General features: G+C 36.2%; 1 protein-coding gene across 2 annotated transcripts in view; it reads left to right on the forward strand.

Moving 5' to 3' along the window:
• The window catches only part of APLF (aprataxin and PNKP like factor), a 70,504-nt gene that overhangs the window by 33,041 nt on the left and 11,335 nt on the right, over positions 1 to 26,128 (forward strand). For both annotated transcript variants that reach the window (XM_055121872.1, XM_012932915.2), the window contains 3 exons: positions 3,858 to 4,045; positions 12,000 to 12,334; positions 18,005 to 18,130. In XM_055121872.1, coding sequence (XP_054977847.1) covers positions 3,858 to 4,045; positions 12,000 to 12,334; positions 18,005 to 18,130 — 649 coding nt within the window. The remainder of the gene's footprint in view (positions 1 to 3,857; positions 4,046 to 11,999; positions 12,335 to 18,004; positions 18,131 to 26,128) is intronic.

A 26,128-nucleotide genomic window follows, 5' to 3' on the forward strand; every position in this document is an offset into this window, starting at 1 on the left:
GAGTGCTCAGTGAAGCCGTGGGCCCACTCCTGGTGATGCGCAACCTGTCAGTTCAGTGCTGAAGCCCAGCAGTGGGGCCACCACAGCCATCCCAGCTGCTCAGGGGCCACCAGGGACGGCTACCAGATGGTGCTGAGGATCTAACTCAGGGCATGGGTCATGCCTTACTTCAGCCCTGGGAACTGTCTCCTTGGCCCTGGGAGGCTTTTGTAGGCTGTCTAGAATCATAAGGAAGAAACTGACCAATAAGTCTAGGTTTAAATTAAAAAAAAAATTGGTTAAAGATATTACAAGCAAAATAAGAGGCAAAGAGCAGACTGATAAGCAGTATACCTGGATTTCTTAGCTATCTTACTTACAGAAGAAGATTTTCAATAATTGTTTACTTAGTAACTAAACAGAAGGCAAAATTCAATAAAAATGTGGCCACTGTATACTAAGTACTACAGAAAAAATTACTGATAGCTAGTATGTAATGATTATCAGATAGGAAAATATATACATTGAAATGACCAGATATGATTTTGGCTCATTAAACTCATCAAAATTTAGGCAACTGGTAATATCCAGTGTTGACAGAAGTGGGTCTTAGAAGATATTGATGGTTGAATACACGTTGGTGTAGCTTTTTAAAGTTATTTACTTTAAATTTATTATCTACTACATATTTAAGTATATAGATGTACTTATATCTATATAAGTAGATAAACTGATTTATTTTTCCAGAAATTCAAGTTTATTCCAGAAATTCCAGTTTTAGATTTTATCCCACAGGAAAAATAGAATTTATATTATTATCCCTAAATGTGAGTTTCTGTCTTTGGGGGTATTTATGTAGATAAATTTGCTTAAGCAGGAAAAAGTTAAGAAAAAGTAAACATCAAATTAATACTAGCTACTAGGAGTGGTTCTTTTGTAGGACACAGTTAGAATGATGTAATTTTAATCATGTATGTAGTTAAACTGTCACTCACAGAGTATTAAAAAATAGCTTGTATTAGTAAATTCACCTATTAATATTTAAAAATAAAATTATTTTTTGTTTTTTTTTAATTTATTTTATTGAATCACCATGTGGAAAGTTACAAAGTTCTCAGGCTTATGTCTCAGTTATACGGTGCTCAAACACCCGTCCCTTCACCAGTGCCCATATTCCACCACCACCAACAAAAAAAAACCAGTACACCTCCTACCCCCAACCCCCCCACCCCCCCTGCATAACTGATAAAATTCACTTCATTTTCTCTTTACCTTGATTACATTCCATATTTCAACCCAAAATTCACTATTGTTATTGGGGTTTCAACACAGAACTCACTATTCTTCTTGGAGTTTATCCCCCCAAAATATGGCCCTATTGACAAGGAAACATTTGATAATTAGTTCTCCATTAATGAGAATGAAGAGGTATAAGGTTGCGCGGCCGCAGTAGCAGCCACACAGTTTAGTATTTCTATGTTTTAGTAATTAAGTACATGGAGATTTAAGTGGGAAATTTCATCATTTCCCTTCCTGGGGCAGCATAAAGCAAAAGCTTAGTTCACATTCTGGGGATATGGCTGCGAGCACTTGCTGGGTTCAGAAGTAATCTAGCTGGCTCTGGATCTTGGTTGTTCAGCAGCAAAGCAGCCGTGCAAACGCATTGCCACCCGGTTCGAATCTCGGCGGAGCGCGAGCTGGAGCCGGTACCAGCCCCAGCCTGAGACTGCCCAAGCGTCCCGCTGTTTCAAGTTCAAAACACATTTTTTTTTCCCGCGCCACCAAGTTCATACCTGTTTAAACGTCCATAAGATGGCGTACACCACGCCGCTTCCCCCCGAGGATAGAAAAACCAAGGAGGAAGGATATTTCCCCCCTTAGCCGACGTGGGGCAAAAGCTTACTTCACAGTCTGGGGTCATGGCTGTGAGCACTTGCTGGGTTCAGAAGTAATCTAGCTGGCTCTGGATCTTGGTCGTTCAGCAGCAAAGCGGCCGTGCAAACGCATGGCCACCCGGTTCAAATCTCGGCGGAGTGTGAGCCGGAGCTGGTACCAGCCCCAGCCCGAGACTCATAAAATTATTTTTTAAGAGTTAAATTTGTTTTTAAGCATTTTATTGTATTATATACTGAACTTAGAAACTTATTAGATATCAGATATAAAAGTTGATATGAGAATGCTGAGGTATTTATCTTGTATGTTCTTTGCTAAGCGCATTTAAGCAATATCAATTTTCCTGGAAGAAATATTTGTACGTAGAGAATTTAGAATATTAAACAAGTGAATATGTAAAATATATATTTAATTTTAGAATTTTTATATACATGTGTAGCACTTGTAATGTGGTAAATTGCCATTTGGGCAGAAGATGTATATTCTCAATTTTGCATTTTTTAGTTTTTCAGCTAGTAAGTCATACTCATTAGTTAATTTTTCTCTGTTCGTTTGGCTAATTCACAACTAGTATAGCTTGTGTTTTATTTCATTCCATTCATAGAAATTTCTAAAATAATAGGAAATACTAATTCCGTTTCAAAAGAAATATTTAATAATTTTGGGAAATTTTTTATATTCATAATTTTTTCTTTGACATATGTATTATGTTGGGTTCAGTTGATTTTTACATTTTATAGCATGGTAAGTGTAAAAATGATTTTTACATTTTACAATATGGTTTAGCTAATAGAAATGCTAAAACTATTAGCATTTTAGCATTTCTCTCCAAAACTTAATAAAGGAATATTATTTCAAACCAGTTCAATTTCCTTTAGAAAAGCTATGAATAAACTATAAGCCTATGAGTCAAATCCAGCCCCAGTACCTTTTTTAGGGGGGCTGGAGGGTCGGTCTAATAAAGCTCTTTTGGAACACAGTGCATTCATCTATATTTCAATGTCTAGAATGATTTCTTAGTATAAAAACATAGTTGGGCTCAAGCAATAGCACAGCAGGTAGGGTGTTTGCCTTGCATTCGGCTGACTGGGGTTTAATTCCTCTGTCCCTCTCGGAGAGCCCTGCAAGCTACCGAGAGTATCCTGCCTGCACAGCAGAGCCTGGCAAGCTACCTGTGGCATATTTGATATGCCAAAAACAGTAACAAGTCTCACAATGGAGATGTTACTGGTGCCCACTTGAGCAAGTCGATGAGCTATGGGATGACACAACTGTGATAAGTGGTATAGAAAAACATAGTGATATAGAAAAAGTGATATAGAAGAACATAGTTGGGTAGTTTTGGTGGATACTGTAGAACTCATAAAGCTTAAAATAAAAGAAAAAAATATTCAGTCTCCGGTGTTTAACAGTAAAGTTTGATATTCTCATATGATTTTTAGACCAGTGACTATGAATTGCTTCTCAGTTCTTTTATTGGGGGAATTTTGCAAGTGTTTTTGATTTAGTCTAAATAAAAATGAAACTTCAGTTTTCTTTTTTTTAAATTGTATTTGAGACACTGTAGTTTAAAATACTGTTAATACTAGGGTTTCATGCATAACACAATCCTTCTCCACACCTTTCCTCAGAGTGTTCACTTCCTTCTACCCTTGTCCCAGTGTTCTCTCCCTATCTCCACTGCATCCCTGTCCTATGGTAGCTTCCTACTGACAACCAATTCTCAGTTTCTGTTGCTTTGGGTATTTTTTTTTTCACCTACTGTGTTTCTTTATTTTCCACATATGAGAGAGATCATTCTGTGCCTACCTTTCTCCTGACTAACTTCACACAACACAATACTCTCCAGATCTATCCAAGTAGCAACAAGTTGCTTGATTTCATTTTTTTCTTATAACTGAGTTTTACTTTTCTTTTCAGTCTCATTTTTTAAGTTATCAATATCCGAAAATAATTTTCTTTTTTTTAATTTGTGTGTGTTTAAGATAATGATGTAATTCAGGAAAGTGGGAAAAAAGCAGTCTACAAAGATAAAACCCCAAGAAACAAAACACAGCAAGGAAGAAAGCGGTTCGTTTCTGCAGGAAACTCAGAAAGCACGTCCTTAGAGGAAGACACCAAGAAAAAATGCAGAAATGCTGATCAGGAAGAATCGCCTGTCATTTCAACCAAGGTAATTTTTGTGGAAGTTTATTATTTTGTTGTTTCTTTTCATTGTAGAATATTTATAGGAAGTGATTATATGCTCTGTATAGTAAGGAAAAACTGAACTACTTTTCATTTTTAAGTTGATGAAGATAATATTCTATCCCCAATATGTCTGACTTACTAAAATTACTATAGTACTTGTTTTGTACATTAGAAAGTTATTTAATTTAGGTTTTTGGACTGAAGGAAAAAGTGGCCTGACTCTTGTCTTGATTTGGCACTTCCATTCTGAGTACCTAATTTCTTCCAAAGTATTCCTTGACTTTATATAACCAAATTGTTCTTGCTTTAAATATGAAGAGAACAACTGATGTGATTGCCTATTGCAGGATTAGTTTTGGATGAACTTATAGTATTTCTAAAGCTTTCTTTTCTTACTAGTATTGATAAACATTTTTCTTCAGTCACTTTTTACCAATTTGGTGGAATGATTTGATTCAATTGAACTTTCTTTAATACTGGGAACTTATAGAAAATGAGACCTGTTTACTAGATGTGTTTAAAAAGAGATAGAAGGAAGATGAGACTTCTCCAGGCCAGAAAGATCAGATTTTCTTTTTAATGGGAGAAAGGTGGCTTTAGATGATAGTTTTCATGGTATGTGTAGAATTATATCTGAGCTCTGTGGGTTCCCATCTCTTCCTGAAGACCAAAGTATTGATTGTTTTATAGAATGTTATACATCTTGGACCAGAGTGCCAATATAGTGGGTAGGGTGCTTGCCTTGTGTGTGGCTGACCAGGTTTGATCCCTGGCTCCCATGTGGTCTCCTGAGCTCTGCCAGGAGTGATCCTGAGTGCAGATCCAAGAGTAACCCCTGAGTAATCCCTGTGGCCCCAAAACTATACCCCCTCCCCACCCAAAGAAAAGAATATCATACACATGAATGATTGAAACAGCAGCTATCCCAGATGGTCAGGCCTTTTATAATCTCCTCACTCCTGCCTTGTCTCCTGGTAGAGAAGATCTGCTATATGCTTTTGATCAGTGCAAGTTGCCTGCTCAGCCCAGATTCAGGGGAGAGCGAGGCCCATGATGGTAGGAGGAATTTGCATATAGCATAACTGGAGGGATTATTGGGCTATCTTTTGTGACTATTTACCACACAAAAATATAGGAATAATCTAATTTCCAAAATGAAAAGAAAAGTAGCTGAAATTATAGATCACAGGGACCAACTTATACCAGTGACTTGGTCAACATAAAGCTGGTATGTGATATCCCCACTTTTTTCCAGTTAATGGAAATTGTTGCTTATTGATGTTATCTTTGATACTGTGTATTTTTGAAAGCTATTATATGTTTTTCCCTTTCATCATTCTTCCAAGCTACTGTAGACTTTCTTCACATAAAATAAAACACAATCATAGGTAGTTATAGGCTCAAGTCATCGGAGCTGTCTTCCAAATTTGTTATGCTTTTGAAGATATTTTGTATTTCTACCAACAATGAATGAGAATTTTCATGGAGCGATAGCACAGCGGTAGGGCATTTGCCTTGCACGTGGCCGACCTGGGTTCAGTTCCCAGCATCTCATAAGGTCCCCTGAGCACTGCCAGGGGTAATTCCTGAGTGCAGAGCCAGGAGTAACCCCTGTGCATCACCAGGGTGTGACCCAAAAAAATCAAAAGAAAAAATGAGAATTCCCATTTTCTACATTTTCAGTAGCATTTGTTGTTGGTATTTTGGTTTTGCCCATTCTAATAGGAGTGTTAGGGTCCTTGTGATAAGATTTAATCCAATATCTGGGGCTGAAGTGACAGTACAGTACTGCCTTGCATGCGGCCAACCTGGATTCAATTCCCAGCATCCCTGATTCCACGAACAATGCCAGAAGTAATTCCTGAGTGCAGAGTCAGGAGTAACCCCTGAGCATCGCCAGGTATGACCCAAAAAGCAAAATGACAATAATAATCATAAATAAAATCTTAAAAAAGATTTAATCCATAATTCTATTTATTTTGGGCCATATCCGTTGGTTCTTGGGCACTGTTCCACTAGGTGCTCAAGGGACCATGTGAAACTGGAGATGTCTCATATGCAGTATAATCTCCGGCCCTTTAAGCAATATTCCCATCCCTGAAACCATAATTTAAACCATAAAAACTAGTTATCTCCATTTAGCATTTATATTATTGAAAAAAGTGAAGTAAATATTTTTTTGCATTTTATGTATTTATTACTCTTAAATCTTTATTAAAATTTAAACTTGTTTTTTACAATAACTTTTTATAGTAGACTAAAATCATAATATTCTTATGAGTGGGTTTTGGCCTGTCTATCAAAATTTCCTAAAGAGCTTTGAAAAACTCTAAATACCTTGATCTCTTTTATATCAGAATCTTTTGGGAGGGTCCCAGATACTTAGATTCTGAGGATGACTTTAAAATTGAGGTAGTGCTAATTTATCATACTGTATATGTTTTAGGACAGTTACAGATCTCTTGAAATGTTTCCTACTGCCTCACTTCACCCACCATCAAATTATCTTGCTACCGTAGTCCACTGGGTCCCTCTCCCTGCTCTCTCCTCCCTAACCCCCCCACCCTACTCCTTGCATTCTTTTTTCTACTCCTCTGTAACGTCAGTTTTATGGTCAGAATACAAGGGTTGATTTTGGTTTGACTTTGTCTATTCCCTTGCTTTGTTATATCTCAGAAATGAACGAAATTAATCAATACTTGTTTTTCTCTTTTTGACTTATTTTACTTAACTTGACCTCTCCCAGTCTCATCTATGTTATTACAAATGTCAAGATTTCTGAATACCACATCTCCTTCAGCTACTTATCCATTGCGGGCTCCAAGGTTGCTTCCATATCTTGGCTATCATAGAGACACGGTGAACATAGACAGGCATGCATCTTTTTCTATTAATGCTTTTGTATTCTTTAGATAGATAGCAAGGAGTAGTGATTGCTCTACCATATATTAGATTTATATTTCTTATAGAAACCATACTCACCAAATGCTTGGGGTCTGTCAGGATCACACTCTACAGTGCTGGTATTGGAAAGTTTTTCCCCAATGTACCCGACACACTGTGCACAGGTCCGGGCAGTCGTGGGGCGAAGGATGAATGACGGGCGCGCGGAGAAATACCCTCCCGGAGCGGCTGATGGCTGTTCACTTTATGTGAAAAACACACGTATTTTATAGAGGATCTTGGCTTACAGGAAGGTCCAATCACATAAAGTTTAGCATGTTTGGCCTATCACCTTCGCCACTCTGCTTTGCCCCGTCCAATCCCAATCAAGGTTAGATGCTGCGGTTAGGATGACCTGCTGAGCATACGTGACAGTTTTTTTTGTGTCTTGGGCACATGTGACTTGGGTTAGGTGAGGTTCAAGGCTGAACACCTGGTGCTGACACATTGTTTTTGCCAACTTTTGCCCAGATACTTCCTTCTGTGGGGCCTCGCTTCAGAATCACTTTGCAAGGTCCGGTTATATCTGCTCCAGTGCGCATTGCCATGCTCCACATGCTGGGATAGGACGGGGGTACTGGGACACTAGCGGGGACAAACTCAGGACCTAGAATCAGCTGGGCATGTGCTCTAGCCCTTAATTTGTGTCCTTAGCCCCTGTAGGTTTATTTTTCATGTTTTCAGAGACATCCATATTAGTTTTCATAGATCCTGAACCATTATGTGTACCCATCAACAGTATATAAAGATTTATTTATTTATTTATGTATTTCTGGCTCTACACCTAGGCCAGCTCTTGTCTCTGACAGTTTTAATATAAACCATTCTTACAATTGTGGAATCACCAAAGCACTTCATTGTTGTTTTGATTTGCATTTTCTTGGTAGTAAGAATTTTTATGTTCTGATTGCCATAGCATATCTTAGGAGAGGTGCTTATTAAGATCTTTTACCCATTTAAAAGAGTATTTTGTTGTTGTTGTCATTACTTTTTATGAATTTTTATATATCTTGGATTAATTTGGGTTAATTTTTATATATCTTGGAATAATTTCAAACTAGTCGAGTTTGAAAGTACAAAGGATATTGAGGAAGAAATGATTGACTAGCAGTTGCATATGCGAATTTAAAAATAGGGGTATAACTGGGACTGAAGATTAGCGTTTTCCAACAATTAACCATATAGGTGTCATTCAATCATATAATCACTCAGTCATATAGGTGCCAGTGAAACTGATGCAGAACTGTTCAGACAGCTTGTCAATGCAGCCATTCTTCCCGTGGATCATTTGGGAACAACAAGTTAGCTCATTGAACTTGTATTGGGGATTTTTAAAATTTTATGTCTTTGAGTACAGTAAAACCAAATGACAGGGATAAGAGGGAGCTTGCTGAAAAGGGTGTTGAACTTATTTCAACAGCTTTAGTGGTAATTTCCTCTATTTCCAGGCAGCCCGGTCCTTTAGCTCCATGACAAGATGTGTGTTTAGAACACAGGGGAACTGGCCTCTCTGTCATGAATCCCCAGTCTCCACATTTCATTCTTTGCATTTTGATCTAATCTGAGAAGCAAGCAATATGCATATATAGTAGGGACCTCTTCACCTTTTTTCTGCTTTGAAATACAAAGCACCTTCCATCTTCTCTGTTTTATCACCTGCAGTTCAGTTACTTGCTCTGGCTCATGAGTTTTGTAATTGACCTAGTACAAATTTATATCTCAGTAGACTTACAAATTACTGCATGTAATGGATTTTGGGGATCATTTATAAATAATTGAAACCATGAAAGTTAAATTCTTGAATGCCAAAGGTCTACTGAATATCAATATTTCATGGAGTTCTATAAAGAACATTATGAATTTCAGTTTTATGTCTCTTAAAATACATTTGAGAGCCCCTGATTCATGATACTGATAGTTGTAAACTTGTCATTTATTTTGCATTTAAAATAAAACAGCACACTCGACATATTCCTTGTGAAGATTTTTTCAAAAGTAAGTTCATTTTTACATGTTATGCAAAGAGAGAGTTTAAATGGTGCTAAATATTTCATATTTTTATTTAGTTTGTTTTACATTACATCGTTGGGAGGGCTGAGTCAAGATAGGCTTCTAAGATCTCAGGGAAAGGACGAAATGAGAGGTTACTGAGCCCGCCTGAGAAATCGGTGATTAACGGGATTTTGTGATCGTGTTTTACAATTTTTAAGTAAAAGAATAGGATAAGGAATATAGCTCAGCATAGAGTACTTGCCTTATATGTGTGAGGCCCTGGGATGAATCCCTGATACCACTCACACACAAAACAGGGCAAAATATGTTCTTGTTAAAAAAAAAGGTATGTGCCTCATCTTGCAATCCCATTTCCTTACCAATATTTTAGTTTTCATCCCTATAAACCATTTTCAGTTGGGTTCATACACAGATGTAGGGATTTTTTCAATTTACTTTGTGTTGTAAATAGTTATATGTAATGAAATTTACTTTGAGGAATGTGAGGGCAGAGAGAGATACTTGTTTAAGAGAGAACACAGATTTTTTTTCAATGGGAAAAAGCTGATAGAACACATCTCAGATTGTAATGCAAGGGAATCTCCAGAGTGGAGAATGAGCCATAAAGTAAAAGGCAAATTATACATTTTAAACTGATATGTGGGCCAGTCTCCAAGGTTGAGAATTAACCTGTGTAAGGATATTTTTTTCTTAAAAGATTAAGTGGAATCATTAATATATCTTACATCTTATAATTTCTATCTCTAATTTCCTAGCCACTTTTTTTCCCCCCTGTAAATGTGACCATATATTGAGTGGGTATTTACCCCTCCACTGTGTCTTGTCCACAAACCGCTGTTGAGGTTCAAATAAGGAACAAAGATACTGAGCTAAGTATCTCATGATGGAAAGGAACACCAAACAGTGAGAAGCACACCTTTCCTATAGTACTTATTGTCCTGTTCACCAACCTCTGTGTGAGGAGAACTGAGACAAGAGAATTGTAAGATTGAAAGGAGTGCTATTTGGGGAGTGTTTGGGGAGGAGGGTAGAATCATTCTCTCTGTTTCTAAAACCAAAAGAAGAGAGCTTCTCTGAAGGAAACGTGTGGTATTCCGAGATGCCAACAGGAAAAGGGGGCAGGTGTTTTGTCTACTACCAGAGATGAGCTTAGGGTGGTATTCACCTGGGAGATGATCTCGAGGTGGTATTGAGTGACTGGGGAGAAAAGACTGTTTTAGGGAAATGTAGCATGAATACTACCACATGGAGGCTGACTCCAAGAGGTAGCCAAACGATTGCTTTTCCTCAAGGTTATCTATCTCTTACTGGACAAGAATCATAACATATAAGTTCCTTTGACATGATATTTAGTCTAATAGTCTATCCACTTTCAAGTTACATACTGGATTTTTTGTTTGTTTGGTTTTTGGGCCACACCCAACAATGCTCAGTCTGATACTGAAATTTTTGTGTTTTTTTTTTTTGTTTTTGGGCCACACCTAACAGAGGTCAGGGCTTACTCTAAGCTCTGCACTCAGGGATCATGTGATTCTGGTAGGCTCAGAGGACCATATGGTCTGCCAGGGATGGAACCTGGATCAGTTGCATGCAAGGCAAGCACTCTCTGCTATACTATTCTAGCTTCAGTATATTTTTTAAAGTAGAAAAATATCTTTTTAAAAATATTTTTTAAATAGAAAAATATCCAAAAAATACTTAGTCATAGAAATGTTGCTACTAGTATTTTATTAGGAAATTTGAGTTGGTTATTATGAAGTAATATCAAACCTATTTTTTCCTAATGCTGGCCATTATACACAAACTGATAGTTACAAATGGGAGTGAATATTCATGTGTATCTGCTATCATCACATTTGTTGAATGGTAACCAGGAAAAGAAAGGTTTGTTTATCTGAACAGTGTTTCTACGCCACAGGAACTATAACTAATTAAGAGGTCATTTTTAATAGGGAAAAACTGTGCGGGTATTAAAAACAAATTAAAAACATTCTGTAGTGCTAATGAGCTATTTTCTTGATACACCTTTAGTTTGTTAAACTGAAACTTTTAGTAGGATACTTCAAAAAGGAGCTGGAGCAATAGCACAGTGGGTAAGCCGTTTGCCTTGCACGGGGCCCACCTGGGTTCGATTCCTCCGCCCCTCTCGGAGAGCCCGGCAAGCTAGCGAGAGTATCCCGCCCACAAGGTAGAGCCTGGCAAGCTACCCGTGGTGCATTCAATATGCCCCAACAGTAACAACAAGTATCAAAATGGAAACGTTACTGGTGCCCGCTCGAGCAAATCGATGAGCAACGAGATGACAGTGATATTTCAAAAAGATGATGTTAATTTTGTAAGTTGATTCTAACAGCTTTAATGTAATTTTTTTATTTTTATGTGTGAGACAATTTTCTCATTCACATATAAGAAAGAAATAATTATTTTCAGAGGGTAAAGAAACAGTACCACAGTAACTTATAAGGAATTATAAGGACATAACATGCTAAGATATGCATTGGAAAGGAAATATAAGTTCAAAAATGTAATACCCTGCCAAAGAGGCGGAGTAGGGTGGGAGGGATACTGGGTTCATTGGTGATAGAGAATGGACACTGGTGGAGGGATGGGTTCTTGAACATTGTATGAGGGAAACACAAGCACGAAAATGGGTAAATTTGTAACTTTACCCTTATGGTGACTCACTAATTAAAAAATAAATACATTTTAAAAAAGAAATATAAGTTCAATAGGGCATTTTGTTTTGAAAGATTATACCCAAAATGGATGCATACCTTGTGATATCTTATAAATCACATATTTTTCTAGTTATTTTTCTTGGACTCTTGCTTAAAATTATTAGAGGCAGTAATATTTTTTAATGTTTAAAGATAGGAATCTTAAATTTAACAAAGGATACATGTTGTATGAACCTGTATCTTCACACCTTAATGTATAAATTTTCATATTTCTTTGGAATTTATTTCTGATTTATACTATAGGAAATGCAATCGCTTTCTCCAGAAAAATTGAGTAACTCAGAGGAGGATCATATGAAGACTGATACGCAGAGCAACAAAATCCCAACAGACAAATTTGGTCAGATTTCTGAACATACAGTCTCAGAAGGAATGCCAGATAAGGAAGACAGGGCAACAAACTGTTCTAAACGTAGTCTGAGTACCCAAGACAAGACTGAGGGATCTCACCCAGAGTCCAGCTCTGATCCCTCCAGTCCTGAAACTTCACACTCAAAAGCAGCTGACTCAGATCCACAAGGTTCTGAAGAAAACAAGGTCAAAAGAACATCCTGCATGTATGGTGCAAACTGCTACAGGTAAAATGAGATTACAGGTACATGTAATTCCCTTATTTTAACAGCAGGTGGCTGTGAAGGTATATGCTAGGAGGTGTGATTAAATTTGAGCATCTAAAACCCATAGACTTGAAGGTTCGGAACTTTGTCCTGTTTCTACTCGTTTGCTCTTTCTCGGTTTTCATTCTAGCAAATCTTTCTAGAGGCTTTTAAGATACAGTGGGGAATTAAATGTTTCATATGTAGACAAGCTGAATAATGCAAAGATCTGAGTATTGGGGAATCTAGACTTGAAAATGGAATCACTCAGACATAAATACCTGCATTTTTAATGTCTTGTTTAGATATTAGAGATGGCTTCAAAAGACGTTGTATATCATGACTATTAAAACAATTTTGCATTGAGTTTGGGCACGTTATACTTGAGCATTTACCTTTATAATGCTTTATAATGTTAATACAGTACTAGTGGGTGCTTTTGAATCAGCATGTTGCACTATAGCACTGTGCTCCCGTTGTTCATCGAGTTGCTCCAAGTGGGTACCATTAACATCTCTATTGTGAGATTTTGTTGTTATTGTTTTGGCCAAGAGTAGCTTGCCAGGCTCTGTGTTACTATGTTAACACTATGAATCACTATGTTACCTTCCAAAATTACTCAACATGCCTGTATGTTTTTAGAGTGATTTGTTACTCTTATACTTGCTTTATTACGTTTTACTGTATTTTATACTTGCATAATTTGTGAATTCAAATTACAATGTGTAGTGTTTATACTAGTGTGTTTAGTTACATTGCCCTAATTCAAGTATTTATTGCCATTCCAATTTGGCAAGCCAAGTATCTTGCAAGTAGTATTTTTTTCTATACAAAAGCTTATATACATGACATATTTTATTAATTTCACATTAATACTATATCTCCTTAAGATGTCTGTATTTTATGGTATAGTGAGCAGGGTGCTTGCCTTGCATGCGTCTGACCTGTGTTTGATCCCTGTCACCCTCTCTGGTCTCCCCACCAGGAGTGATACCTGAGAACAGAGTCAGGAATAAGCCCTGACCACTGCCAAGTGTGACCCAAAACAAAATACAGTATATATCTTAGCACTTGAATAACTATTTCAGTTTCAACAATTTAAAATAAGTATATATCTATAAAAATGTACATAAAATAAATTTATGAAATTTATTCACTGCTTATAATGACTAGTTTCATGCATAGAATATAATATGTAAACTTGTAGAATAGGAGTGTAGAAATCTATTATTTCAGCTTAATGAAAGATCCTTTTTGTTGTCAGAGTTAGTTCACTAGGGCTGCCATAACAAAATACCACGGATGGGAGAATTTATTCTTTTTTTTTCCCTTTTTGGGTCACACCCAGTGATGCACAGGGGTTACAGGGGTTAGTCCTGGCTCTGCGCTCAGGAATTACTCCTGGCGGTGCTCAGGGGACCATATGGGATGCTGGGAATCGAACCCTGGTCGGCCGCATGCAAGGCAAATGCCCTACCCACTGTGCTATCACTCCAGCCCCTATTATTGCTTTTCTTATTTAAAAAACTTTTTTTAAAATTGAAGCACAGTGAGATAGGCCCTTACAAAGCTGTTCGTGATTAGGTTTCAGTTGTACAGTGTTCCAACACCCATCCCTCCACCAGTGAACATTTTCCAGCACCAGTGTCCCCAGTTTCCCTCCAGATAGAGGAATTTAAACCACAGAAATTATCTCACATTTCTGAAGGCTGCACATCAAGATCAAGGATCTGCAGGTTTGATTTCTTTAGAATTCTTCCTGCTTGGCTTGCAGATGGCCTTTTTCTCACTGAGTCTTCTGTGCCTTTCTCTGTGTGTACACATTCCTGTCTTCTCCTCTGAGGGCACCAGTCACTGGATTAGGGCCTCGCCCTTCAGACTTGTTTAGTCTGGATTGTCTTCTTAAAGGTTTTCTCCATAAATATGATTGCATCAGGGGTTTATTAGGGCTTTAAATTATAAATTTGGGGAGGTGTTATTCAGTAAAGGCATTTGTCTTTGTTTAAGGTTATTGCTTTATCAAGATAATAATTTATTCATGTTTGATTATGATACATGATAGTTTTAATCAGTCATAGCTTGTGATAGCTATTTTAATTTGTAACAAATTTTGATGTGCATAATTAATACCTGAGAAATATTCACCACTGAAATGTTGAAAAAATTTATATTATAACAAAAAATGTATTTATATATATACTGAGTATGTATGTTTACATTGTCTAAATAATTGAATGTAATTTTTCTCTATCCTCATGTTACTTCTTTAGTTTATTCCATCCTCTTCCTTTCTCTGGAACAACTTAATAATTTCCTAAGTGTCTACATTTTCCCTAAAGTACATATTTCTCACTATAGCCTGAGCAATCTGGCTAAAAATATTAAAACAAAGATAAAGAAGAGAGAAACACTGTCTGTCATTTTTATTCTCCCATATAGAATTTTGCAGAATTTGGGTTTATTTGCTTAAAAACAAAATTCATCCTTTCTCTTAATGAAAGTTTTTGCTCTGTTGTTAAATTTTTTTTAACCATATTTCAGAAAGTTTATTTCTGGGATCTTTGTATTTTTTAATTTGGTTGTGCACTGTCTTTATGGAAGTACAACTCTCCTTGGGCTACTCTATCTTTGTAATTAGTTTTGAGATCATAAATTTTGAGAACTCCAACTTTGTTCTTTTTCCTAATTGTTTTTGCCATTTGTGATCCCTCAAAGCTATATAAAATTTGTTTTTTCTTTCCTGCAAAACTGCCATTGGGATCATAATGAAGACTGCATTACATCTGGAGGTCTTTCTGAGTAGTATTAGCATCTTAAAAGTGTTGATTCTTTTGTTCCATGAATATGAATGTCTTTCTCATTTATTTATTTCTTCTGTAGAAATTAAACTGAAATACAAGTCTTTCATCTCATTGACTAGGTTTATTAAGAGTATGTTAAATAACGAGTATGTTTTAATATTCTAATTAAAATGTTTTGATCTTCTTTTAGGAATTAATCATCATACAGTTGACTTGTGTATGTTGATTTTGTATCATGACTTTGTAATCCAACACTGCCTAATTAGTTTATTACTGCTCACAGTTATTTAACAAGTGATTTTTTTTTTGGCATCTGGAAATGCTCAAATTGTTCCAATATGAATTAATGGCATTAGCATCCCTATACCCCAAATTAATATGTCAAATCATATGATTTAAAAATTTGTTTTGTCATTCCCATATGTAAAAATGACCTTATATGGATAGAACCATAAAAATATATTATGCCTATACATTCACTGTGTCACTGTCATCCCATTGCTCATCAATTTGCTCGAGCGGGCACCAGTAATGTCTCTATTGTGAGACTTGTTGCTGTTTTTGGCATATCTAATACGCTTCGGGGAGCTTGCCAGGTTCTGCAGTGCGGGCAGGATACTCTCGATAGCTTGCTAGGCTCTCTGAGAGGGACCGAGGAATTGGACCCGGGTCAGTCTCGTGCAAGGCAAAAGCCCTACCCGCTGTGCTATTGCTCCAGTCAGTAGTATTATTTATTTATTGGTTCCAGAGCCACACCCAGCTGTGCTCAATGCTTACTCCTGGCGCAGAGCACAGGGATCATTACTGGTGGTGTTTGGATCCTACAGAATGTTGGGGATTGACTGCCTAGACCCCTGTATTATCTCTTTGATCCATACTACAGTAACATTTAAACATAATTACAGACAACTATATTGTTTTATAATGCTTTTAAGCTCTGACCTAAAGATACTTAAGGGTCCCTAAAATGCCATTTTGAAAGCTATTTTCATAATCATGAAACATATTGTTTGAGCCTTTTCTACTCTCACTCACAAGGGTTTTCCAGGGGCTACATGATCTCTGGTATTGTTAATAATTGAATGCAGATTGGAGACTCCAGATGCCCTTTGTTAAACCATACAGTGAAGAAATTTCCAAAGTGTAAGACAGTGTCTAGCTGCTGTGCTATGTAGTTATGATGTCTGGGCTTTTCACCCACATCCCTCCACCCTCTGCCCAAAAGAGATGGGGAGTGAAAGGAGACTTACAGGGACACTTACAGAATTTTTTACCTTGGAAATGCAGTGTTGCTAGGCCTCAGATTTTCCTGCACTTCCATAAAATTTATTAGAAGAGTTATTTAAGTTGAATGTTACTTACAGATGTACTATTATTTATTACTAAGTCAAGGATTTATTGTTATTTAAAATAAAAATAGTTTTTAGGTACTGGACAGATCGGGCATGTTTGTGCCTTGCACACAGGTGATTGGCATTCAGTCTTTGGCAACCCCATATGATTCCCTAAGAACCACCAGGAGAGATTCCTGAGCACAGAGCCAAGAATAAGCTCTGAGCACAGCAGGATGTGCCCCTAAAACCAAACAAAAATAAAAGCAATTTTAAAAATTGTTCTCATCAACAATTTTTGGTAGGGTAAAGTTACCCACAAAAATAAAAGCTCTCTGGAGTTTTAATTTTTTTTTCTGAAGCCAAAAATTTTGAGAAATACCATTTCTTTTTTCTAGATGATAATGATTAACTTAGCTTTGTAAAATGGGTTTAAAGATTAGAATGAAGGGGGAAGCTACAATAAGAGATCTGAAAGTTACATAGGGGCAAGGGCCAAGGGCCTTGGACTGGCTTGGGGTATAGAGGTGAGGTATTTGCATGTATCTAAACTGTTAGACCCAAGAATGTATATAAACTATTAGACCCAATACTCCTGAAATTATGGCACCCAATACTATGGAAATTATGGCATCCAATACTACTGAAATTTATAGTATTCTGTAAAGGAGTCAGATTGGGTGGTGGAATAGGAGATTCTTAGAATGTGGTAGAAGATGTGGTGGTCTTTGGGTGGTAGGATTGGTGGTGGGAACATTGTCTTATAAGTACCAGCATTAACCTAGAGGTAGGAACAAACATTGTATGACTGAAATCCTGTTGTAATCCAACTTTGTATATCATGATGTCTAAATAATTCTTTTAAAATGTTGGGATGGGATAGGTGGGTGCCTTTAGAATGTTAGGAATGTTCTGTTTCTTAATATTTATTTGTAAAGGGTGGATTAGTATATTCGCTGTATTAAATCTTCAAAAACCAATATATGTGTGGATAGAAATATAGAGAGATGAGAGGACAGTGATTATATAATATATAGATATTTCCATATGTAAGTATAGAAGTATTTCTGTAAAGTATTACAAATTGACCGTAAATGTTCCTGACCTACCACATCACCAGAAATTAATTTTGTTACCTTGAGAATTCTATACTGCTAGATGTCATGAACTTTTTTTTTTTTTTGTCACACCCAGCATTGCACAGGGGCTACTCCTGGCTCACGCACTCAGAAATTACTCCTGGCAGTGCTCAGGGGACCATATGGGATGCTGGGAATTGAACCCGGGTCGGCTGTGTGCAAGGCAAATGCCCTACCCGCTGTTCTATCGCTCCAGCCCCAATGTCATGAACTTTTTGGGTGATAATAAAGCATGTTTATTTATAGAAATTATGAGTTTGTATTCTTTTGTTTCCTATTCCCCCCCCTTTTTTTTTTCTAGTGTAACTTGAAGTCTAGTAGATTGTGGGGTTTTTTTTTTTTGTTTTTTTTCTTTTGACTCTGTGTTTTTCACCCTTATAGAAAGAATCCTGTCCATTTTCAACACTTCAGTCACCCTGGTGATAATGATTATGGGAGTTTACAAGTCATGGATCAGGAGGAGGCTGATGATCGGCCCGAATGTCCCTATGGAGCATCATGTTACAGGTATACAAACCTGCATTGTTTGTTTGTGTTCCTTTCTTCCTAAAAACAAAACAAAACAAAATCTCTGTTTTTAATGCAAAACTGTTTGCAGTTTTTCGAATCAAGCCATTATTTTTTGGCTTTAAACTTCCTTAGGTTTCACTTTGTTAATAAATAGGATTATAATGTTCCTTTTTCATTATTATATTTTCAATTTATCAAGTTTATAAATGCTTAAAATTGTTCTTCCCTTCTTGCTTTCTGAATTCAAATTAGATCACACACCAAAAATCAGATCATGGGGCCAGAGCGATAGGACAGTAGACAGGTTTGATCTCCATCACCACAGATGGTCCTCATGCCAGGAGTGATCCCTGAGCACTCCTCAGGGTGGCCCCCAACCAAACCAAAAATTAGACCATGGAAAATCTCCATTATAAATTCCACTCAGATTCTTTAATGTTACATACATTAGTTCAGTATATTCTGCTTCCCTCAAATCCTCCAGTACCACTAACACATGAAACTCATCCAAGAGAAAAGTAAGAATCTGACCTTGATCTCCTTCCATAGCATCTTGTTGCCCATCTATAGATCTGGTATTGAATTTCCCCCATGATTTAGTATTCCTTTATTTTCTGGATTGACTCTTCCTCCAAATAAAAAGATGTATGTGTAAAACAAATAGATTCTATATCTGAATTTTTAGAACTAAACAGCCTTTCATAGCTCATTTCCTGACTCATGACATTATGACGAAATGCCTTTTGTACCTCTAAAACATATTTGTTTATTTTGTATCTACACATAAGATTTATCATTTTAGTTATCTTTAGTTTCTTTCTGGTTTACGCTTTTCTATGGAATCACTGACTTTCATTTTGTAAACTTCTTTTGGTAGTTTTTGTAGTAAAAATCATCTGGAAAATAACTCAGATACTTTCTTATTTTTATTTTTTTGGGGGGTCACACCCAGCGATGCTCAGGGGTTACTCAGGAATTACTCCTGGCAGTGCTTGGGGGACCAGGTGGGATGCTGGGGATTGAACCCGGGTAGCTGTGTATAAGGAAAACACCCTACCTGCTGTACTATTCTCGTGGCCCAAACTCAGCTTCTTTTATGTGTTTGGAAATGCCCTTATTTTATCTGATGCTAGCGATTGGACCCAAGGCTTCACATCTGAAAGGCATGTGTTCTCCTGCTGCGTCACATCCCTGGCCCTTGAAATAATTTTAAAGGCTCTTTTCACTGTATATAGAATTCTAAATAGCAAGTATTTGAAGTCTTGTTTATCAGTTGAATGTTGCATCCCCAGTTATGTTGAAAGTCAGTTGTCTATCTTGTTCTTTTGAAATTAGTGTGCCCGTTAACATTTTTTTATCATGGTTTTGGCTTTCAACAGTTTACCATATAACTATAGATGTCTTTTTTTTTTGTCTGCATATTGGTTGGAATTCAGTTTTTTGGCAGGTTATCTTGGTTGTGAGAAAATTTCTTAGTTCTTACTCATTCAATACTTTTTCTGCCCCTATACAATCTCACCTTTCCTACTTCTACTTAAGCCTATACTAATTATGTTTTACCCTTTGTTTTATGTGCTTCCTTTATATTAATTTGTTCTTTTGTGTTTCAGGTTGACTATTTTCTGGATTTCTCTTTCTTGTATTTAGTTGACTATTAAGTGCATTTAAGGTTCTTATTTTAGAGACTATGTTGTTAAAGTCTAGAATATTCATTTTCTATTTTTGTATGTATTATAATTTGATAAAATTTGCCATTTTTCATTCCATTTTACATATTTTTTCTTTAGTATATTTATTTGTATATTTTATTTTAAAAATTTTTTTTTGTTTATTGACATTTCTGGATTGGTTTTCTTTTGTTGTAATTACTTATCATATTTTCTACTTCTTCATGTCCAATATTTTTCATTGCAATATTATTGCTATTTATAAAAGGTATTGCTATTGGAAACTAACCTAAAGAATTAGTTTCCATTAGTGAGAGTGCCTCCATCTTGGCAAATAGAAGCTAGTCATCTAATCATAAAACTAAATAAAAACTAGTTATTTAATCATCTAGATAGTAACAAGATTAACATTTTATTTATTAATTTATTTTTGCTTTTGGGGGTCACACCTGGAGATTCATGGGGTTACTCCTGGCTCATGAACTCAGGAATTTACTTCTGGTGGAGCTCAGGAGACCATATTGGATGCTGGGAATTGAACCCAGGTCAGCTGCATGCATGACAAATGCCCTACCCTCTGTACTTTCGCTCCAGTTCTGAGATTGAGATTTTAATGTAATTAAGTGAACCTTTAGTTTGTCATTGCTCTTCAATAGAGTTTTTTAGTCTTTTGTTTGAAAACCATGGGTTTTGTCTTCTTAGCTTTGTAACTTCCCTTTTGATATTTTGAGCTTATTTTGTTGGCCTCTACCCAATGCATTTAAAATTTTAGCACATTTCTTAGGGACAGACTAGTTAGGGTTATTGATTCTCTTCGTATCAGGAGACGTTATCTCTGAAACACTAAATCACTGTATCACTGTCATCCCATTGCTCATTGATTTGCTTGAGCGGGCACCAGTAAAGAGATTTGTTAATCTCGTTATGTGAGTAATGTGAGATTTGTTGTTACTGTTTTTGGCATATCAAATGGGAAGCTTGCCAGGATCTGCAGTGCGGACGAGATACTCTCGGTAGTTTGCCAGGCTCTTAAAGAGGGGCGGAGGAATCAAACCTGGGTCAGCCGCATACAAGGTTAATACCCTAGCCGATATGCTATCGCTCCAGCAGTACTATTTACAGTACATAATATCAGCAGTAATATAGAGCTTGTAATTAAGATAGCACAATATTGACATGGGAAGACATAAATCAGAGGCATATAAAGAAGATAGAAATAGATGTTCGTGGACCTGATCAATATCTTTCTGACACCATGCATAAAGATAATTTAGTGAGAAATGGCATTCACTAATAATTATGTGGGAAAAGGCAAACACCATCAGCTAATTGCAATAAATCCTACTTTGTTGAAATGAAAAAAAATTTTCTTTAACAAAGATATCATTAAAAACACGAGAAATGGGGGGCTGGAGCGATAGCACAGCAGGTAGGGCGTTTGCCTTGCACGAGGCCAACCTGGGTTCGATCCCCAGCCAGCATCCCATATGGTCCCCTGAGCACCGTCAGGAGTAATTCCTGAGTGCAGAGCCAGGAGTAACCCCTGTGCATCGCCGGGTGTGACCCAAAAAGCAAAAAAATAAATAAATAAAAAACGAGAAAAGGATAGAAACTAGAAAAGTATTCAGAATGTACATGTAGATAGGATATATGATAATTTGATTTAGGAATATATTTCATGTACATCAAACAATAAATGTACATATTTAATGTATAAAATAATTTTATAAGGGTGAACAATTTGAATCAATACACTATCACAATATGTAAAAACGAAAACTAATCTCATAAAAGGTGCTTGATGTCATCAGTCTTCAGATAGCTGGCGACGAGGCCACAAGTGCCCACTCTCCATCACTCTCCATCCCGTAATGCACAAACCACGCCTTTGGGCATTGTGAAGACGAGGGCAGCTGCAGATCACGGCACTGGTGGGCTGTCAAGCGGCACAGCCACTCGTGACAATGTCATCTTTCCTGTGAAACTTAGTGCCTATCAAGTGACCAAGCAAGTTCACTCACAGGCATTTGCCAACATACAGAGTTTTTTTTTTTTCCTGAAACACTAAATAAGTTAGAAATTTCATTCTGCCTTTTTTTAAAGTTTCAGATCCAGATTTGAAGAATCTCTTACCTCTTAAGAACTCACAGGAGTTTTCTTAAAAGAAAACTTGCCTTGATTTTGGATCTCTTTCAGAACTATTCTAACAATTTATCAAGACTGTAGAGACCTCTATTAATTTTTCTTCTCAACCAGAATTCCTCAAATTGTCCAAATCTCCGCAACATACAATAGGTACTGGTAGGTGTCCCTAAGAAAGAAAACAGCTCACAAAAGAAGGGCTTGTCCATTTAATGGTGTTTTAGGTATTCAGAAATTCTAATTGTCCCCACAGTTCCATTGAAAAGTAATTTTTAGCAATTTATACATTTTTTCCTAGTTGTTAAAATAAGAGTATTGGTCTTATTTCTACATTCCTATAACAAGCAAAAACTAAATACAACTATTCCTTGAGAAGAATTAAAACAAAATACATTGTCTGCTAAGAATAATTGTCAGGGAGTTAGTTATTCTCTTCATATCATGCTGTTAATTTCCTTAAAAGAAGTTAGAATGAAAATAGTTGTGAGATATTTACTTACAGATATTTTCATACCTCCATCTAAACATATCTCTATATAAATATAGTATATATGTATATACATACACACATGTATATATATTTAGCTTGCTGAGATCTCTGGTATCCTGGTTCTACCTAAAGATAAAATTTTATCATAATTTCCCCTTGGTTACTTTTAATTAATGTTCTCAAGAGATATTTAAAGACTGTAAGACATAATTACTTACATTATCTCTTTTGTGGACTGGAGCAAAAGCACAGCAGGTAGGGCAGTTGCCTTGCATGTGGCTGACCCGGATTTGATTCCTCTGTCCCTCTCTCGAGAGCCCTGCACGCTACCAAGAGTATCCTTCCTGTGAGGCAGTCTGGCAAGCTACCCGTGGCTATTCATATGCCAAAAACAGTAACAATGTCTCACAATGGAGACAGTTTACTGGTGCCCTCTCTGCAGGTGATGAACAACAGGACAACAGTGCTACAGTGCAGTGCATGCAGTGCTATCTCTTTTGCAAATAAGGGAATGTAATTAGAAAAGGTTAAATATTTGCCTAAGTGTTAAAGTTGGTGAAGCCAAAACTTAGTCTCCCATCTCCTACCAATGTTTCTCTGTGATATGGACTGACTTCACCATTGTTAAACATGGCTTTCTAAAGAATTGTGTTTTTTTTTTTTTTGGCTAGGTGGCAAAATTATACCTTGAAGTTAAAAACAAAACTTTTATTAAATAAGGAGCTTTTAGAAATCATGAAATTTTGGGATTAGCAAAATGATAGAAACTCTGATTATGTAATAATTAGACAGAAAATGTATCTTGTATAATTATTTTGTATCACTAAAACTAAATTGGTATTATATTATGATTAATTTATTATTTAACAATCTTGATTCATATTAAGAATATATTAATTTTAGTTAGTTTTTAGTACTAGATATAATTTTCATGCATCAGACTGAAAAAATACTAATTTATCTTGCTTCAAAGCAAATTTTGATGTAAATGCATTTAGATTTTTTATAACAATGTTAAAAAATGAAGCCTCATGTCATAAAATAATATGCAAACACAAAGTAATTATTTTTCTTAAAAAAGTTAATGTGTATGTCAGGGGCTCAAGAGATAGTACAGTGGGTAAAGTGCTTGCATTGCACACAGCTGACCTGGGTTTGATCCCTGGCCCCCTTGTATCATTCTTCAGACACCACCGTGAGTGGTACTGAGCCCAGAGGTGGGTGTAATCCCTGAGCACAGCCAAGTGTCACTCCCTAAAACCAAACCAGAACATAACAAAACAAAATAGGCCTGTTTACCATGGTGTTTGACCTACTTGTTCAGAGTTGAAAATCATGAGCTGTAACATCATTTGCTTTTTTTTCTTTAAAATATTCTCTTCTATTTATTTTTATTTTTTTAAATTTTTTATTAGTGAATCACCTTGAGTACAGTTACAAACTTATGAACTTTCATGTTTGCATTTCAATCATACAGTGATCGTTTACCCATCCCTCCAACAGTGCCTATTCTCCACCAGTGTTCCCAGTATCCCTCCCCACCGCCGCCCCATCCCCCACCATTCCACCCTGCCTCTGTGTCAGGGCATTCCCTTGTGTTCTCTCTCCTTTTAGATTAAGAGATATTCCCAAGTAAATATACCTATTATTTCTTTTTTTTTAATAACTCAAAATATTTTTATTGATTATATGCTAAATATTAGTTTTTAATTATTTTATCTGTAATCAATTTTGTTTCTACTTGCTTTTCTTTTTTTTATTTTTTTTTTCTTTTATTAGTTCACCATGTGGAAAGTTACAAAGCTTTCAGGTTTAAGTCTCAGTTATACAATGCTCAAACACCCGTCCCTTCACCAGTGCACATATTCCACCACCAAGAATCATAATATACCTCTCCCCTTCCCCCCACCTCCCCAGCCCCCCACCCCGCATGTGTAACTGGTAAATTTCACTTTACTTTCACTTTACTTTGATTACATTCAATATTTCAATAAAAAATTCACTATTATTGATTTGGAGTTTCTCCCCCCTAAAGTCAATCTGCTGAAAAGAAAGCATTTGGTAATTTGTTTTCCATTGCTGAGAATGAAGAGATATGAGGTCCGGAGGCCGCACTAGCAGCAGCATAGTTTTGGATTTCTGTATTTTAGTAACTAAGTCTAGTGAAATGTCTGCCAGGTATCACAACATTGTAAGCTTATACCTTTCAGCTACTTTATATTCCACATATGAGTGCGATCTTTCTATGTCTGTCTCTTTCTTTCTGACTCATTTCACTCAGCATGATACTTTCCATGTTGATCCACTTATATGCAAATTTCATGACTTCCTATTTTCTGACAGCTACATAGTATTCCATTGTGTAAATATACCAGATACCTATTATTTCAAGTACCTATAGTACTAGGTTGACCCTTAGTATTTTGCTTTCTCTGTCTAACCGTCTGATCCATTGAGAGTATGCAAATCTGTTCCTCTTTTCAATGTTTCTAGGTGATCTGAGACATCTCATAACTTATTAATTTTAGCCTTATGTTATAAATATATAATAAGAACTTAAATTGATTCAGAATTGTACAGTATTTATAAGTATCGTTTTTCTGTGTTCAAGATTTTTATCACTAGAGTGCGAATATGAATAGAACAGTGCTTCTCAACCTGCAGGGGTCATATGGGGCCCCCTATTGAGAAATGCTGCACTAGACTAAAGTATGGATATATTTATTTTGGCTCATTCTATATCATGAGTCAAAAGGAAAAGAATATACGGGTCACATACTGAATACACACTATAGTAAAAATATATTTTTATAACCTACATGACACTTAGAAGAGGATATTATTTTTCAAAGCTATGGACATTTTGTCTAACATATTATGCTGTAAAAATCTGACAAAATCAGATTTATTTGGAACAATGATAATTTTAAAAAAAACAGTGAGTGTCATTTACGTGTCATGTCCATTTACCTTATTTATTCCTTTTGCCCTACATTCTGCTGTCTGTCAGTTTAATATATTTGATTAACTTAGAGTACTTGTCTAAATTAGAACATTAGATACTTAATGTCCATTATAAGCTAGGTTTAGCTTTACTCTGACTCACTCACTTCCTCTAGTGCCTAATAGGATTTTATGCAGAGCATTACTTCTGCTCTCTTTTGATAAGTTAAGCACTATATTTAAAATTACACTCTAAAATGGATGGAATCCACTTTCAACTTTCAACTAATTTAGTGTAAAAATATACAGTCAAACTCACATACATTGCCTTGGATTTATAAAATTTTAGCAGTTGTTTACTATGTGAATGAAAATGTTAGTATCTTGATGTTTTTTCAAGCTAATGATCTACTTTTTAAAAATATGTTATATGGCCAGAAAGATAACTCAGAGGACTAGAGCACATCCCTACAATGCATAGGGCCCTAGATTCAATCCATAGCGCTGCTTGAGTACCACCAGTTTAGCCCTGGTGGCCACAGCCACCACTGGGGAAAAACCTCCCCACAAAAACAAACAAACAAACTGAAAAATAAGAAAAAAACCAATACTAATACTAGCATTTAAGAAGGATGATGTAAAGAAGTGTACTTTGCAGTAGCTAAAAGTACCTTATTGTAATGAATCCTCACCTGATTTAAAAAGTTTTTAAATAGTTTAAAAAAGTTTAAAATTGTTTTAAAAAGGCATTTT

Source organism: Sorex araneus, chromosome X, assembly GCF_027595985.1.
Source record: "Sorex araneus isolate mSorAra2 chromosome X, mSorAra2.pri, whole genome shotgun sequence".
Lineage (NCBI taxonomy): Eukaryota > Metazoa > Chordata > Mammalia > Eulipotyphla > Soricidae > Sorex > Sorex araneus.